At 47.3% G+C, this 15575-nt stretch overlaps 2 protein-coding genes across 2 annotated transcripts; one reads left to right on the top strand and one right to left on the bottom strand.

The window, feature by feature from the left end:
- Positions 1-73: 73 nt before the first annotated feature.
- Positions 74-8610, top strand: cinp (cyclin dependent kinase 2 interacting protein). The gene is made up of 5 exons (XM_085143264.1): positions 74-197; positions 999-1161; positions 1238-1367; positions 2056-2185; positions 4501-8610. The coding sequence occupies exons 1-5, from the start codon at positions 191-193 to the stop codon at positions 4701-4703; spliced, it is 633 nt and encodes a 210-aa protein (XP_084999390.1). The 5' UTR covers positions 74-190; the 3' UTR covers positions 4704-8610.
- On the bottom strand, positions 5320-14592 carry znf839 (zinc finger protein 839). Its single transcript, XM_085143260.1, has 10 exons — positions 13264-14592; positions 10273-11349; positions 9960-10091; positions 7974-8087; positions 7772-7864; positions 7372-7518; positions 7185-7289; positions 6909-6996; positions 6708-6819; positions 5320-6497 (listed from the first exon to the last, which is right to left on the bottom strand). The coding sequence occupies exons 1-10, from the start codon at positions 13972-13974 to the stop codon at positions 6026-6028; spliced, it is 3051 nt and encodes a 1016-aa protein (XP_084999386.1). The 5' UTR covers positions 13975-14592; the 3' UTR covers positions 5320-6025.
- Positions 14593-15575: the final 983 nt, after the last annotated feature.

Here is a 15575-nt window from a genome sequence, read left to right as displayed (position 1 = left end):
TGCATCGTCAGTCACGTGTAAGAGCAGAAAATCAGTTTAAAGTCAGAACATTGCTTCTCGCGCACAGGTGAGTTTACCTGAGGAGTGCCGAGACCGGAAACCAGACACCCGCGGTCAAAGAAGACGACTGGAAGAAAAACCGCCGAAGAAGAAGCTGAGCGGGTGGAGCTGGTCGGAGCTGATCGATCAGATGGAAGGTGGGTGATTGATAATCGATCCACACGTGACTAACCAGCCGATCGATGGCACGCGCAGCAAAAGGTATCAGCTGACTGGCGGAAGCCTTTCCGTTATTAATCAGCGATCACGCGCTCAGGGTCAGAGCTTAGAGACCAAAACGACAACAAAGAGTGACGTCATATGTATACACCTGAGGTCCCTGTAGGATTTCACCTTTGCCTGGAGTCACGTGGACCATAAAGGTGGGCAGCTTGATATCGATTATTGACCAGCAGGAATCATTATCGCTTCAGACCGGCAGCGTTACCATGGTGAAATACCCCCTGACCCGCCTAAAGCCAGGTAAACCCTGAGTTACCTGGATGAGGTGACCTCTGCTGCAGAGCTGGAGTGGATGAGGTCAGTGAAGCCAGACAAGGCAAGAAATCCTGGATATGTTAGGGTTAGTAACGGTTGACCTTTGACAGCTGAATGATGATGTAATGAGGAGACCTCCTGAAGGCTGCACAGGTTAAAGTAGCATCATGTCTGTGATTGGTCAGTGACGAGCAATTTTTAATTTGCTTTACTTCATTTTATTAAAATTTTTGACATTTGTATGTTTTTTTAAAATGACTTTTTTGACAAAAAGTTTAGAAATGTTGTCACGTTCTGAGCTGTGAGATCACAGGAAGTGACAGAGGCCGCTGTGAGGCGGCGAGCTGCACGTTGAGAACCGAGGTTCTCAACGTGCAGGTTTTATGGATTGTCTTGTCGTGTCACCTGCACGCTCTGTCACTAAAACCATCAACAACAAAATCACGTGACTCTGTTCTCAGGTGACATCTCAGTGACGTCAGCAAACAGGAAGTCTGCTGCGATCACAGGAAGTGCGAGAAAGATCAAAGACAACGCTGCCGACTGGCACAACATGATGCTGCGGTGGGACAGGTTGAATGAGGATGGCTTCATGGTGGTGGCGAGCATCATCAACATGAGGCGGTCAGTTTACTGATGATTTCAGGAATGCCAGGTGTTGATCGATCATGTGATTGATCGATCTGAAATCTGTTTTCAGTGCTCAAAGCGATCAGCTGCTGCTCAACAACTCTTCATCGCCTCCACCCTCTTCCTCACCACAGCACGTGGGCGGAGCCTCCGAGCTGCAGGACAAATGTCTCAAACTGCAGGAAGTCGTTGACAAAATGGTGAAGCTTCAAAAAACTTTATTTACACTTAGGTTCAGAGACAGAAAACACTGGTTCAGAATCCAATCAATAATCAATAAACACACACACACAGCAGCTCCATCAGTGATCAATAATCTGAGTGCAGAGAGTAAAAGCTCACACAGACCTTTCAAAAGAAAGTGAGAAAACAGCTTTTATTGACCACTGAACAAAAGCTGATCAGTATTGATCTTGACTGAGCATGTGACACAGATTAAGGCTCCTCCTCCTTGGGCTGATGCGCACAACTGCTTTATGAAGTTCAACTGAATCTCAGTTTGTTGATTTAAAGTGATGCCATCATCAGGTTCACCTTTTCCCATCTTTCTCTGAGTGAGCTGGATCAGTTAAACCTGAACTCCCAGATAGAGCTAATCAAGCAAGATAATAATCAATAACAGGAATCAGGAAGGTTATCAGTGTTCTGCTGGAGCCTCTGAGCATGCTCATATGACAAGCATTTTACACGTGACAGATGAAGGAGCTCTGCTCTGATAGGCTGATCGGGTTTGATTCTGTTCATGAGGACGCGGTGTTTTCAGTGGGAGAAACATTTCGTCACTCTTCCAAGTGACAGAATCAGCTTTTTGGGATTCGCTTACCTGGCTCATCGAGCATGCGTCAAGACCTCTAACACTGTGTGACCTCATTTCTTGTTTTCTGTCAGGCTGCTGTGGTGACGAAGATGGCTCGTCTGATGACATCACAGCGTGGAGTAGAGGATCTGGAGGCGTTTCAGTTTGGAGCCGAAGGAAGAAAAACTCCTCTGTTTCACAGCTGGAGCACCAGCGAGTTCGGTGAGCAGCGTGGCTGATGGAAACCGTGTAGCAGCTTGGACTCTGGTCAGATGAAGCTTAATCTTAATCTTACGTCTCACGATGATTCAGCCACAGTTTACTGATGGAGCTGTGAGATTAGTTGCCCATAGCAACAGCCTCCAGGCAGATCTGCCCTCTACTCAGATTTTATTCAATTGTTTCTGCTGCGGTTTCTACCTGTTCCATCAGTAACACTAACAAATTCCATTAATTCTGCCATTATAGGATAAAAATGCTTAAATTGTTTCAACAATTATAATCTGATCTCATATCAACTTCACGATCAACGATGGCTGCCTGACAGTCATTGTTTGAGTAAAACACCAAAGTTTCCAACGATAAAAGACAAATGTGGCTCAGCTTTCACTCAGCTGCCCACACGCTGAGCAGAGAAGGTTGAAGTCAGAGATGCAGAAGCTGTAAACGACCCAAATAGAGCCACACGGGATGAGCTGGAACCAGATTCAGTCTGAATCTGTGATCCGAATCCATTTTGGATCTGTTCCGGAGCCTGCGATTCCTTGAAGCAGATCCAAACATGTCGAGGCTCAGACTCTGAACCTTTAAAATGTGGTTAGATGACTTTCAGGGACTGAAATGAAATCCGATTACCAGGGTTTTAATAGTTTTGCAATTTTCATTAGTTTTTATTTTTATTTAGTTTTGACTTCAGATTTTCAATTTTATATCAGTTTTAATTAGTTTTTACCAATTGTTTGCTAGTTTCAGTTTAGTTTTGATTAGTTTCAGTTATAGTTTTAGTTGTGTGTGCAATAATTAAGTAACAAAATCCCAGTTTCATCATATCAGTCATTCTGCTCATCCTTGGGTATGTTGCTATTCCAGCTACCATACTGCACCCTGCACAGGTCGCCTGTCTGTCGCAGGGCTAACACGCAGAGACAGACAACTCACATTCCCACCTATGGGTCCTTTAAATAAATAAATAAATAAAGGCAGATGAACAACCATTGATACCAGGCAACTATAAAATGTATATCTTGGCCCCAATGAGACTATTAACTCTCGCAGCACCGGGTGTTCGTAATTTTGGTTCAAGTGAATTGATAAACTTTTTGAAGGTAATTGACTCACACAGTTGTGTAGATATCCCCGTCCTGTTGTCTCGGGATGCATCACGCTGCCTTGCCTGGGGTTAGCTTCTGTTTTCTGGGGGTGAGGGTTGAGTGTGCTCCCTTACCTTCTCAAGGTAAGCTAGGTTAGCCTTCTTGTGTGAGCTTGTGGGATTTTTTTTTCCTTTAGAAATGTCCCTCATAATTTGTCCGTTTCCACTACAAGACACTTGCTTTATCCAAAACACAGTCATATTCAAAGTAATCCCAAATTGGACTCTGGCTCCCGACTTTTCCTGACATGATTCTGCGCGTGGACGGAGCAGCAACACAGACGACTCGACTAACGTGCTGCCACCTGCTGGCATAATGAGACACAGCAAGAAAAAAATCTGGAAACTAAACTTCATTTTCACCCTCGACTCTTGTATGACACGCACACATCAACGAAAACTAAACACATTTTTGCTATAAATTCAGTTAATTTTAGTTCGTTTTGTGAACACTCATTAAAGTTTTAGTTAGTTTTCCTTTCCGTTAACAAAAATGTTTTTTCACTTCTAGTTTTCGTTAGTTTTTTCGTTAACGATAATAACCTTGCCGATTACAATCAGACTGTCTGCAGCAGCTTTGAAACGTCATGGTCTCAGTTTAAGAGTCTAAAAGTCATCTGAGCTCAGATATTCTCCAGCGGTGACTATGATAAATGATCGATCGGTGATTAGAGTGTAACACAGTAAACGTTTGCAATGTAGGAAACTGACAGCGTCACTGTCCAGAGTCACGGCGATGAAGACTACAGATGATGATAGATCTGTGATGTCATCACTGTCTCTGTCCTGATACATTGATTACTGATTGACTGATTGATAACAAACTAACATAAATGTGAGACTTCAGCGTTTGTAAAGACTTCTGCAGATTGTCTCCTCTGAGCTCCAACTTCATGAATCTGAGGTCAGTCAGCTGATTCAGGTGCAGCAGGAGGGGAGGAGTCAGGCAAAAAACACCTGCCAGCATACGGTTAGGTTCAGTGTTACCATGGTTACTGTCTCATAGTCGACGTTAACTCTCTTTCTCCCTCATCTCGAGGTTAAAAGACTCAGTTGTAACTGAACCTGCTTCCTGTAACGTGCCCCTGAGTGAGGCAGCACACTACCTGTCCTGTCGTGGAGCTGCATGCTGTGATCCCTTTGGGTGATTGTTTAATTTGTGTTTCAGGTGAAATCTCTCAGGTGCTGCTCGACTCGTTCCGTCAGGAGCTCCTCTTGAAGCAGACAATCCTACAGGAAGTGGCTCACACGGTGACCTCTGACCTCTGCATGGTCTTTCTGTCCTGCTGGCTCCATCAGCCGTTCATTCCCACGCAGAGCAGACTCAGGCTGGAGGCGTTGCTGCTGGAGACTGGGCACCGCCCACTGTGAGACAGTCAGCCCTGTCGGAGATGAAGCACATGAAAGAGTCGCAACAGATCATCCATTAAACCTGATGCAGGTGTGACCCTGGCTCCACCTTGATGAAGGAGACTCACTCAGCCCCTTTTTTGTTTGAGATCACAGGCAATAAACTGATCAATACCTGTCATCAGCACAGCGGAGCTCACCTGTTGCCTCACCTGTACTTGTGTGGCTTAATTCTGATGACATCATTAATATTAAACATCTCCACAAAGAACTTACCCGCTCAAGCGTTTGGTTGCCGTGGCGATGTTATGTTTAAGCGTTTTTGTTTTTTCTTGTTACATCACGGATTGATGGCAAGTTTGTTCAAACCGGAAGCGACACACCTGGTCAGACTCTGCATGAGCCACCTGTAGCGATGGCGTCTGGGTGCTGAAGCCCACAGCCCGCCCTTTATGGATGTGATGTGTTTATGTGCCTGAAATAAAGACGGAGGTCTTTGTACACATGACAAGTGTACAATAAAGTTGTTTTAAATCTGCTGTGTGTGTTTTAAATTTTCAGTGGAAGCAAAAGGTGGACGTCCCTGGTTAGAGGGTTGACAGGTGTGTGCGCGAGAACACAGACGCTCTGAGGTGGGTGGAGTTCAGCTTAGTTTATTGGGAGGAACAGGAAACACTCGAACAGGACAACGTTTTTCCCTCTGTTCTTGCGTCGGTTCTCCGAATGTTCTCATCCCGTTTGGAGAACGTGTTGTGTGAATTTTATAAAAAGTAATAAAATAGTGCAACTTTTTAAACTTTATCTACATATGAACATCCAACGGATCACTTCACGGTCAACGAGTCCAGACACAAAGTTTACACATTCACAGCCAATCAGAGTGCAGGAAACCAGGGAGGCTGCTGATGACATTATCACAGGTGGCACTAAACGAGCCAATCAGATGCACTGTACAGAGCCCAGAGTCTGCAGAACACGCTACTGCACCTGGATGAAGGGGAAACCACCTGTCGCCATGACGCCATCCCTCTGGTTTCTGAAGTCATGGCGAACATCATCAACAGGAGCTTCAGTCTGAACCAGAAATGGCCGGACCTAAGTTTCCAGGTACGGTCTGGGGTCAGGTTAACGGAATTGTTCGTCCTGTTGTCCTCAGCAGGGCGGAGTCAGAGCAGGCGCCCCCTGCAGGCGGCAGTGTTTACTACAGCTGTAAAGTCCAGCAGAAACCTGAGGGGGGCGCCGAAAGTGCAGGATGGTGTCAGGTACGTCTGTCTGCAGCACTGCCTCACTCCACCTTAAAAGTCAGCGTGGTATAGACCAGGTGCTGGTTCCGGTCCAGGTGTTTACTGGGGGGCTTTGGCTCCGTCGGACGCCTCAATGCCCAGCAGGGCCTGGACCGCCTCCAGCGGCACGCCCTCCGGGGTCTGAATGTGCATGGTGGTTCCATCTGGCCCGTTAACGATCACAATCCCGTCTGAGCCCGGTTCTGCCAGCTGCACCGTCAGCCCCTCCGTCTGGATGTAGATCTCCTCGCCCTCCTGCACCTCTTTGGCCTCCGAGGGGCCCAACTCAGGGTGGGAGGGGCTTAGAGTCTGGATCAGGCTGGATTCAGGCTTGATGACAGATCCGGGTGTAGGGGCGGGCTCAGATGACTTTGTGTCCGTGGGGTCACTGGGACCTGAACCCAGAGCTTTCTCCAGCTCCGTCACCCGGGGTCCGATGTCTGTAGAGCTTGACGCCTGTTCCTGGTGGACGTCATGGTCCTCACCTGGGGTCACTTCCATAGGGGTGTCAGGGGGCGGGGCCTGTGAGGAGCTGTGAGAAACACATTGCAGTGCAGTGAGACAGGAGCACTTTCCAGAAGTGACCTCACCTGAACTCGATTTTCTAGAAATGGCCGAGTAAAAATACATTCGCCACATTACGGAAACCCTGACCTCACAGGTCACCTGTGATCACATCGTCACCTCAGGGCGTGGCTACCACGCACATGTACTCAGCAAACAGGAGGTAGAGACAGCTCACCTGGAGGAGTCAGCAGAGACTGTCAACAGTCTGGTTCCCTCTGGAATCACGAGAGGAGCTACAGAGACCGAGCAGGACTTCAGAGGGGTCACAGAGGTCACCGCGGTCCCACCTGGTCGGACGACATGCAGAGAGATTAAGAAAGCACAGATAGATGTTTTATCTGCAATTTAGGTGTAGATTAGGACATTCCAGCCATACCTGTTTTTGGCGTCTCGAGGCCATTGTGATGCACGGGGACGCTGTTCTCCATCTTGAACCTCTTGGATGGCGGCAACATCTTAGAGTTCTGGGAAGGAGACTGATGCGGATCAGAACCGCACCTCTAATCTTCAGGTAAACCTCAGTGAGAAGCTGTGGTCGACCTCATTGTCAGCTACGACTCTAAAGCTGTGATTGGCTGCTTAGACTGACCGCCCGACCATGCGGGGACGTAGGCTTATCTTGCTATAACAACTTGGATGCAGGTATGCTTACCTCCATGTATCGCACGTTCTTATTTGTTGAACTGGAGCCAGGAGACGCTCCAGGAACCACCTTCATCCTGTTCACCTCGTCCAGGATCCCTAGAGACCTGGCCACCTGAAACACAGCACGGTCTGGGTCACCTGTACGCCGCAGGGTCCACTTGTAACAGGTGTTCTGATGTCAGCATGGGCCTCACCTCGATGTTCCTGATTTCCAGGGGCGTGGCTCCACCCTGCGGGCTGCTGATGTAATCCTGGGCGGCCTGCCTCACCTGAGCCTGCAGGGACTCGAACTCATGGTAAATGTCTGGAAAATGAGTTCGACCCGGACCGCCGCGCTCCACCTGGAACAGCCAGGGCACATGATACACTGCAATAGCTGCACATCATTTACAGAGAAAATAAGAGTCAGTGTGATGAGAGAGCAGCTCAGTTTAAGGATATTTATTTATTTCAGCTGTTTGTAATGACATGCTCCACTGTCTTGTGCTCACATGATTTGCTCTGGCATTAATAAAGTATTCTGATTCTGAGCCCCTGATGATGTCACAGATCCCGGCAGGTGTGGATAAAGGTCTGTCCTTCGTGTGTGCGTACCTTTGCCAGCATTAGCTCCCACAGACTCATCACTTTGGTCAGACGAGGAAGAACGATGTCCATCAGCTCCTCATCCTCGCACTGCTCCACCACCTGTGAGCGACGTGATAGGACACTCAGGTGTTAGCACATTAGGTGACTACACATAAATCAATATTTTTGAAGACCTTTACTCTGAAAGGAGCCGCTTCCTCCACCTTACCTCCTCTAGACGCTCTCGTCTTCTCTCTACCTGCTGCTCTGCTGTTACCATGGTAACACCCAACTTCGGAGGTCGACCACGGCGACCTCTCCTACTCACGAGGCCCACAGTCACCTGCGAAAAATGAGCAATCAGATTCACCTGAGTGCTAACAGAGCAGGACGAGGTTTCTGTGCAAACTACTGTACAGGTGAGCTCACCTGGACAAGTGACAGATGTAGTCAAAGGTCTAATAAGAGTTGAACAAAGGTCTATTTACAGCAAAGCATCCCGACAGCGCGTGAGGTCACATATTGTGCCGTTTGTCCCATCACAGACACCGTACACAGAATGATTACTGTGTTTTGCCATTTTGTAGGACGATACTACTTTGTTGCTTTTATTTTGAAGGCAACATTTATCCTTTTTTGATTCAAGTGTGTCTGTGCGTGCATGAATGCAGCTTCACTGTAAATGTGTCAGAGCCCGTGTTTCTGAGAAATGTGAGTTTTCTGAAAGATGAAAGTACTTTTTAGTTTGAATTAGAGCTGGGCGATAGAGCGATCACGATATGTATTGCGAAATAACTTTTTCTCGATAGAAAAGTTAAACTATTGTGATAAACCTCACCGCTCGTCCTCTTAAAAAAAACAAAGAACAGCCAATCCAAATTAAGTAGCGCAGAGCCGAACCAATCACAGCCGCAGCGTCACGTCAGGTGATTTGTTACGTACAGCACAAGTGCCAAGCCGCACATGTGTATTTGGGAAGCAGCCAGCCGCCGTGCCGCCCAGGTAACGGAGGAAATGAGTGTGCCGACTAGAGAAAAATCAACCGAGAGCGTGACCGAAGGTTAGCGAAGAGAAAACAGATGATGGTTCCAACGCCGGAGAGATTGTCGAACAGAAGAGCCACAGAAGTCCCGTAGTGTGAAGATATTTCTGCTATTTCAAGTCTGACAAAAACAGAGTAGCGCGCACTGTAAATGTGCCGAAAGCAAGTCTGGAAATACAATAAAGCGGTGCATGCTCAATCTCTGACTGGAAGCGCTAATTCCTCATCCGGCTTTTGTCGACTAAAGTAACTGTTAAAGCTGTAAAGCTCAGCTGTACAACAAGGAGAGATTGAGAATTTCCTTTTAGTTCTCAGTTTATTTGATATTGACAAAAGTTAGTCAATTTTGTTCTTCTGTAAAACAAACTAAGATTTATTTTTAGAATTAATATTTTGTTTCTAAGTGGAATTGACAGTTTAGTCTGTTTTGTTTGTTCTGTTTTGAAACTTAAACTCTTTAGCGGCTGCCTTTTGTGTAGTTTGCAATATTTGCCTTTATTTATCTGAAAAAGTCTCATGTTCCTTAAGTACATCTACCCTGTTGACCTTATTATGGGAAATAAATATTTAAATCAAAACAAGCTGCTGATTATTTCACATTTTACTTGTGAGCAACGGCACATTTAAATCTTACAAATATAGTTATTTGGCTTTTATCGTGATATATATCGTTATCGCCTGAAATGAAAAAAACATATCGTGATATGAAAAAATCTTATATCGCCCAGCTCTAGTTTGAATTGGGATAAAGCACACCTGGATCACCAGGTGAAGTGACATAGGAGCAGGCAGCAGTGCACTCTCTGCCAGGGACCTCTGAAGCACCCGCAGGGTGAAGTGAGTGAACTGAAGCGGGTTACAAAGCAGCAGTTGTTTGTGCCAGGAGTAAAAATGAACTGAGTCACAGCTGGAGTTTTGTTCTTCACTCAAAGAGGAGGAAGCTTCTGCTTCTCAGTGTCACCTGTGTGCTCTCCACTGCAGACATTGAGCCCGACTGTAATGTTGCAGAGAGCAAATTTCTCTCCAAAGAACAAAGAGCTGAAAAGCTGAAGTCCTTCAACTACAACAGAACAGCGACGGCACTTTCAAAGTCTGGGAACGATGACGACCGGCTAGCTGTAACATGAACTCTCACCGGCAGCCGTTCATCACTTTCATACTGAGCAATCTCACCTTAGGAGGCGGCCCCAGTGACCGTCCCCGCCCTCGTCCCCGACCCCTGCCTCGCCCTCGTCCTCGGGGACGGCCGGGGCCCCGATGATGGAGGCCTCTAAGTCCTACAGCTGCTGCTGGACCCCCCTCCACCTGCAGACGGACAACAGTCAGCTTACTGTCGACAGCTGTTATTATCCTGAATGTTTGAGCTGCAGAAAGGGCTAACCAGCCATAATTAGCTGGTTAGTTAACAGCTTAACTGTACACAGACAATAAGAAAATAAACTGTAGGATGACAGATCTCTGCTGTGATTGGTGGATGATTTCTCACTTTATTTGTTGCCGTGGCAGCAGGTTTGTCATCCTTATTTTTCTCCTCCTCCTCATTGACGCCGACTGTTGCCGTTTCCTCTGATTGGCTGTTGTCTGGAAGGGGGTGCGGTGTGTTCCCCGGTGGGTCGCCGGGTGGCTCTGGCTCCCCGTGGGTCGGGTTCAGTTTGTAGTGGCGGTTCAGGCCGCCAGCACCGATGTAGGCTTTGTCGCAGGTCTGGCAGCGGTGGGACCGAGACTTGTGGCTGTAGGTGAGGGAGCTGCCGGGCGTGGCGCCATCCTTCCTGCTGCCCTCGCCGTCCTCCTCCTCCACGCTCATGTCAGAGTAGTCGTCTGAGTCGGACTGGTGACTTTCGGCGAGGTCCTCTGTCTTTATGAATTTGTAGTCTTTGGCTTTGTACTTCGGTGGTCTGGAGACCCGCCCGGACCGGGTTTGGACCTTCATTGCTTTTTTCTCCCTCTTCTTTGCCTTCTTCTCCTTCTCTTTTTGCTCACTTCTGTCCTTAGTGGGAGGGGCTGTAGAGGGCGTGGCCACCGTGACACATTGTGCAGCAGGCGCGGCGGTCTGTACTGGGACTGCCGTGACTGTGACAGGTGGTTTAATGGGACTTTTACGGGCAGCAGCCATCGTGCCGTTAGCAGGTGTTTTAATTAATGGAAAGCTAACAGTTTTAGCCACAGTAGTGGGTGGAGTCTTAATTATTGAAGGGATTGGGGTCTTAACAGTGGGTGCCGTGGACACTCTGATTGGTGTTGCCGTGGGTTTCTGACCTACGCTGGAGGCAACTGATGCTGTCTGGCCTGTCAGCTTGTGGACCAATGGTAGCAGTGAGCCGACCACGGGGGCGGGGCTCTGTAGCAGCAGCTGGATGGGCGGGTCTCCAGGATTCTGCTGCAGGAAGAACTGCTGACCCTCCTGACCAACCACGGGCTGGATGTGGATAATCTGAGTGCTGCTCACGCTGCCATTGGCTGACAGCTTCACTTGCGGCTGAGTGACCGCCTTCTGCTGGGTGGCGGAGCCAGGCTTCACTTCCTGTTTGGGAGGCACCTGGATCTGGATCCTAACGGGCTCCGACTGAAAGGACAGACACACAGAAAGTAGATCAAAACACATGATGAGTGTGATTATTCAGAGATTTGTTACCATGGCAACATTAAGATCACAAACTGAGGCGATGAAGAAGTTGGTTTAAGGATTCCTGTGTATGGATAATGAAAATGGACTGATGAGTTCTTATGTCAGTGTGAAGCATTTAAAAGTTCTAAGGGCTTCAAATGTGAAAAGATTTTCTACATGAAAATTCACAATCAAACCCGTTTTTATGTTTCTGAACCTGAAGTTGAAAAACTAACCGTGTGGTTAAGTAAACAGCAGGTAAACATGTTCAGAAACACGGAGACGGCAGCCCACTGCGAGCTGCTGCTGTCACGCCTCACCTGCATCACCTGTCCAAGCCCCAATCGAGTTGGATTTTCTCAGCATGGATCTTCCTCCATGTAGCTCTTCATTTGCAATTCCACTCCCATCACACTGCTTTCTGCTTTCCAACTTCCCTCTGTCACTGATATTTCAGATCTCATCTGTAATTCAAAACCTTCTCCTTGTCAGCTAGACCCCATTCCTACAGTGCTGGTCAAGGCCTGTCTACCCTCTTTGCTTCCCCTCATACAGTGATGTCAATACGTATCTGATCACCCTGTGATTTTGCAAGTTCTCTTACTTAGAAATCATGGAGGGGTCTACAATAGTCAGCATAGGTGCATTTCCATTGTGAGAGATAGAATCTAAAAAGAAAAATCCAAAAATCATATTGTATGATTTTTGAACAATTTATTTGTGAATTGGCCCACCCTGTATTCTTCACTTACCACTGGAACTGTTCCTGTTTCCTTTAAAGTTGCTGCCATCACCCCAATATTGAAAAAAAAAAACCCCAAAAAAACCAAAACGGGTCTAGACCTCAATAATTTTGACAATTTTTGTCCTATTTCCAATCTACCATTCATCTCAAAAATTCTCAAGAAGATAGTTGCCACTAACAATAATCTGTATGAATAGTTCCAGTCTGGTTTTCTGGTTTAATCATGATTCTGCTCTCCCCCCATCCTCCCTCACCCTCTGTTTAGCCGAACTAAATTCATGGTTCTCTTCTAATCTTCTTAAACTCAACAGTAACAAATCCGAGCTTGTCTTGGTCGGCTCTAAATCAACATTATCCAGAAACAACAGTTTCTCTATTACAATCAATACTCAATTAAAAAATAAAACTCGCCGGTCTCCATTTCTTCCTCTGTGGAAAGCTTGGGTGTCATCCTCGACAGTACTCTATCTTTCAATTCACACATCAATAATGTCACTCGGTCTGCATATTTTCAATTGTCTCCGTCCTTTTCTCTCCCCACATGCTGCTGCCATTCTTGTCCATAGCCTTGCTTCTTTTTGGTCTTACTCAAAAATCCATCCACAAGCTCCAATGGGTCCAGAACTCTGCTGCCCGTATTATCATCAGGATCCCTTCTATCCATCACATCACTCCTGTCTTGCAGCAGCTTCAATTTCAAAATGCTTCTGTATACATTTAAGGCTATTCAACATCTCTCCCTCTCTCTGATTTGGTTCAGATCACCATTCCATCTCGGTGTCTTAGATCTTCTTCTCTCTCTCTCTGTCCCCTCTCCCCATCTTGCCACCATGGGGAGCAGGGCTTTCAGCTGCTCTGCTCCTCGACTCTGGAACTCCCTTCCTCCTGATATAAGAAATATCACTTCATTCTCTCTTTTTAAGTCTAGACTCAAAACTCACTTGTTCAAAACAGCTCATCCCACATAACACTCTGCTATTTCAAATGTGTTTTATGTCTTATGCTCTTATGATTGTGTAAATTGCTTGCTTTTATTATTCTGCTGTGTACAGTGTCCTTGAGTGCTCTGAAAGGCGCTTTCAAATAAAATGTAGTATTATCATTATTTTTATTATTATGTGACCCACCTTTTTCTGGATCAAGGGGATCGAGCTTCCCGTCTGCATGGCCACCTGCTGGGCCACGCTCTTCAGCTGCTGGGAGGCGTTGTTCGGGCCTTTCAGGTTCTGCTGGGAGACCTGGATCTGCTGCTTTGGGACCTGCTGCTGTGACACCTGGACCTGCTGCTGCTGGGACTTGGTGACCTGGTTGATGACCTGCTGCAGCTGACTCGGATCCAGAGCTGCGCTGTGAGCCGGTTTGATCAGCTGGCCCTGCTGGAGCAGCTGGGCCGCCTCGGTGTCGGAAACCTGGACCACCTGCTGCTTGGTGAGCTGCTCCAGCAGCGCCTGCTGCTCCTCTGCCGTCAGCCCGGAGCTCTCCACCAGGCTGCCGTCTGGCTGCACGTACAGGATGGTGGTGTTAGCCAGGTCGGTGAACTCCGTGGCCACCAGAATGCTCTGCTCCTCCGGCTGGCTCGGCAGTAGCTCCGCCAGCTGAGCCCCGGACGCCACGGGTACACTGTGGCCCGGCTGGTCGCCCTCCGTGCCGGACACGGGCTTCAGATTGCCGCTCTGGTTGCCGGCCGCCGCTACGTTCTCCCCGGGCTTGCTGCTGTGAGCAGCGGGGGTTGGTGGTGACCCGTCCCCGAGCTGGGCGCTCAGGGCGGTGGGGGGCTGATCCGCGGCCCCCGACGACTCCGGGGCTGTTATTGTTCTGTCACCCTCGCTGTCCGCCATTTTGGCTGTGAGGTTGGAGTCAGTGCAGACACTCGGGGGATCAAACCAACCGGATCGATCGATCGATTACACCGAATAAATACAGATTTATGGACGCTGTGTGTGTACGAAGCAGAAACGCTCCGTGGGGATGAAGGACGACATTAACGGGAGCAGTGATACCGGGAGCGCTGACGGTTAGCGGGGGGAGATTTGAACTAGCCTAGCTTAGCCCGAGCAGGAGCGGGAGCGCGCATTTCCCGGAGCGGATCCAGTGTTTCACCGTGAAAAGATCCGGCGTGGGTCATCTTTAAAAAAGTTTAAAATCACTTTAAAAGTGTGTAAAATCACAGCCGAGTTTAGTTCACTGAAGATTAATAGAAAATAAAATCGCATTTACATTAAAGATACCCTAAGCGTTTTAAAATAAAGACATTTTGACGAAAAGCTGTTTGTGAGCAAACAGCACATTATGATTGATTAGAGAGTTTTGTATACCGGATATTTCTCTAATTTCATCTTTATATTGATTTACTTTTATAAATGTATCTCCAGAAAACACACACACAAAATCAAGTTAAATTAATCCAGTCATTCAATTTTCACCAGTTTTACTCGTCTGTTCCAGTTAAAAATATTTGTTAATCTGATCCAGTTTCCTTGTTTTCCAGTCAGCTGTTGTCGAGTTTCCGTTTCCGGTCATTAAATTCTGAATGTTTATGTTTATTTATTAATTATAAGGCGGGAGATGGAGTTTTATCGGTGGAGTTTTAGTTTTACCCAGAATAAACAAACAAACACCTAAAATAAAAATAAAAACCGGAAGCTGAGGGGAGCCGCAGCGTCTTGATGCTTGTGACCAGCAGGTGGCGCAGTTTGCGGACGGCCTCGGTGGAAGCAGTCACGCAGGGCGATGTCACCTGTCCGATCCCCAACACCCAGCTGCACCAAAAACACCTGGATCAACATCTGCGCGGCCTCGTTCGCGGGCAGCTTTCGGTGAGATGTCACGATCTCCTTCACGCGCTGGCGTTAGCCAGCGTGCTAACAGCGTTCGACACTGATGCTAGCCCGGACACTTATGTGTAAACAAAGCGGTGACTGTTTGTTTTTGTTTATTGAATTATTTCTTTGTTTGTTCACTTCGTTTTGGGGATATTTATTCTCAGTTGTCACCTTCCACAGAAGCTTACCGAGCTAACATCAGCCTTTTGCAGCGTCAAACCAAACTCCGTTCAGTAAACGGCCATTTTTAAGATCCGCTGAGTTTGGAACACAAGAACAGAAGCTTAAGGGAAACCAAGACTTTCCATAACATCCAGCAAACGCTTCTGCTTTATTTGGCAGAAGTCTGCTCCACCGAACAGGCTTTAAATCCGGTTAAATTTCAGCGTTTGTTCAGGCTGGTCGCTTTCAAACTGCAGATTCACCTTTATTGTTATTTTAATGAAAAGTAGAATGACGTCGCTGGCTCCCTTATATTGCGTCTGCGCGGCGTGTAGCTGCCAGATGTCGAACCGCAAACATGTTTTTGGCGTAAAGGCTCATTGTTAATTGATCAGGAATAGGGACCTTCATGGCGTCCACGCCGAACTCCACTTAACAAACGGAGATTTTACTGT

The sequence above is a fragment of the Neolamprologus multifasciatus genome, chromosome 19 (assembly GCF_963576455.1).
Source record: "Neolamprologus multifasciatus chromosome 19, fNeoMul1.2, whole genome shotgun sequence".
Classification (NCBI taxonomy): domain Eukaryota; kingdom Metazoa; phylum Chordata; class Actinopteri; order Cichliformes; family Cichlidae; genus Neolamprologus; species Neolamprologus multifasciatus.
Note: the sequence above shows the minus strand (reverse complement) of the source record. Positions and strands in the feature narration are given on the sequence as shown.

What these genes read in the sequence shown, in the direction of transcription:
- cinp (XM_085143264.1), top strand. An exon ending in AGCATCATCAACATGAGGCG is followed by an intron (nt 1,162 to 1,237) that starts GTCAGTTTACTG and finishes ATCTGTTTTCAG; the next exon opens with TGCTCAAAGCGATCAGCTGC. An exon ending in AGGAAGTCGTTGACAAAATG is followed by an intron (nt 1,368 to 2,055) that starts GTGAAGCTTCAA and finishes GTTTTCTGTCAG; the next exon opens with GCTGCTGTGGTGACGAAGAT.
- znf839 (XM_085143260.1), bottom strand. Translation starts at nt 13,974, where the DNA reads ATGGCGGACAGCGAGGGTGACAGAACAATAACAGCCCCGGAGTCGTCG. An exon ending in CTGCCACGGCAACAAATAAA is followed by an intron (nt 10,092 to 10,272) that starts GTGAGAAATCAT and finishes GTCCGTCTGCAG; the next exon opens with GTGGAGGGGGGTCCAGCAGC. An exon ending in CACTGGGGCCGCCTCCTAAG is followed by an intron (nt 8,088 to 9,959) that starts GTGAGATTGCTC and finishes CATTTTTCGCAG; the next exon opens with GTGACTGTGGGCCTCGTGAG.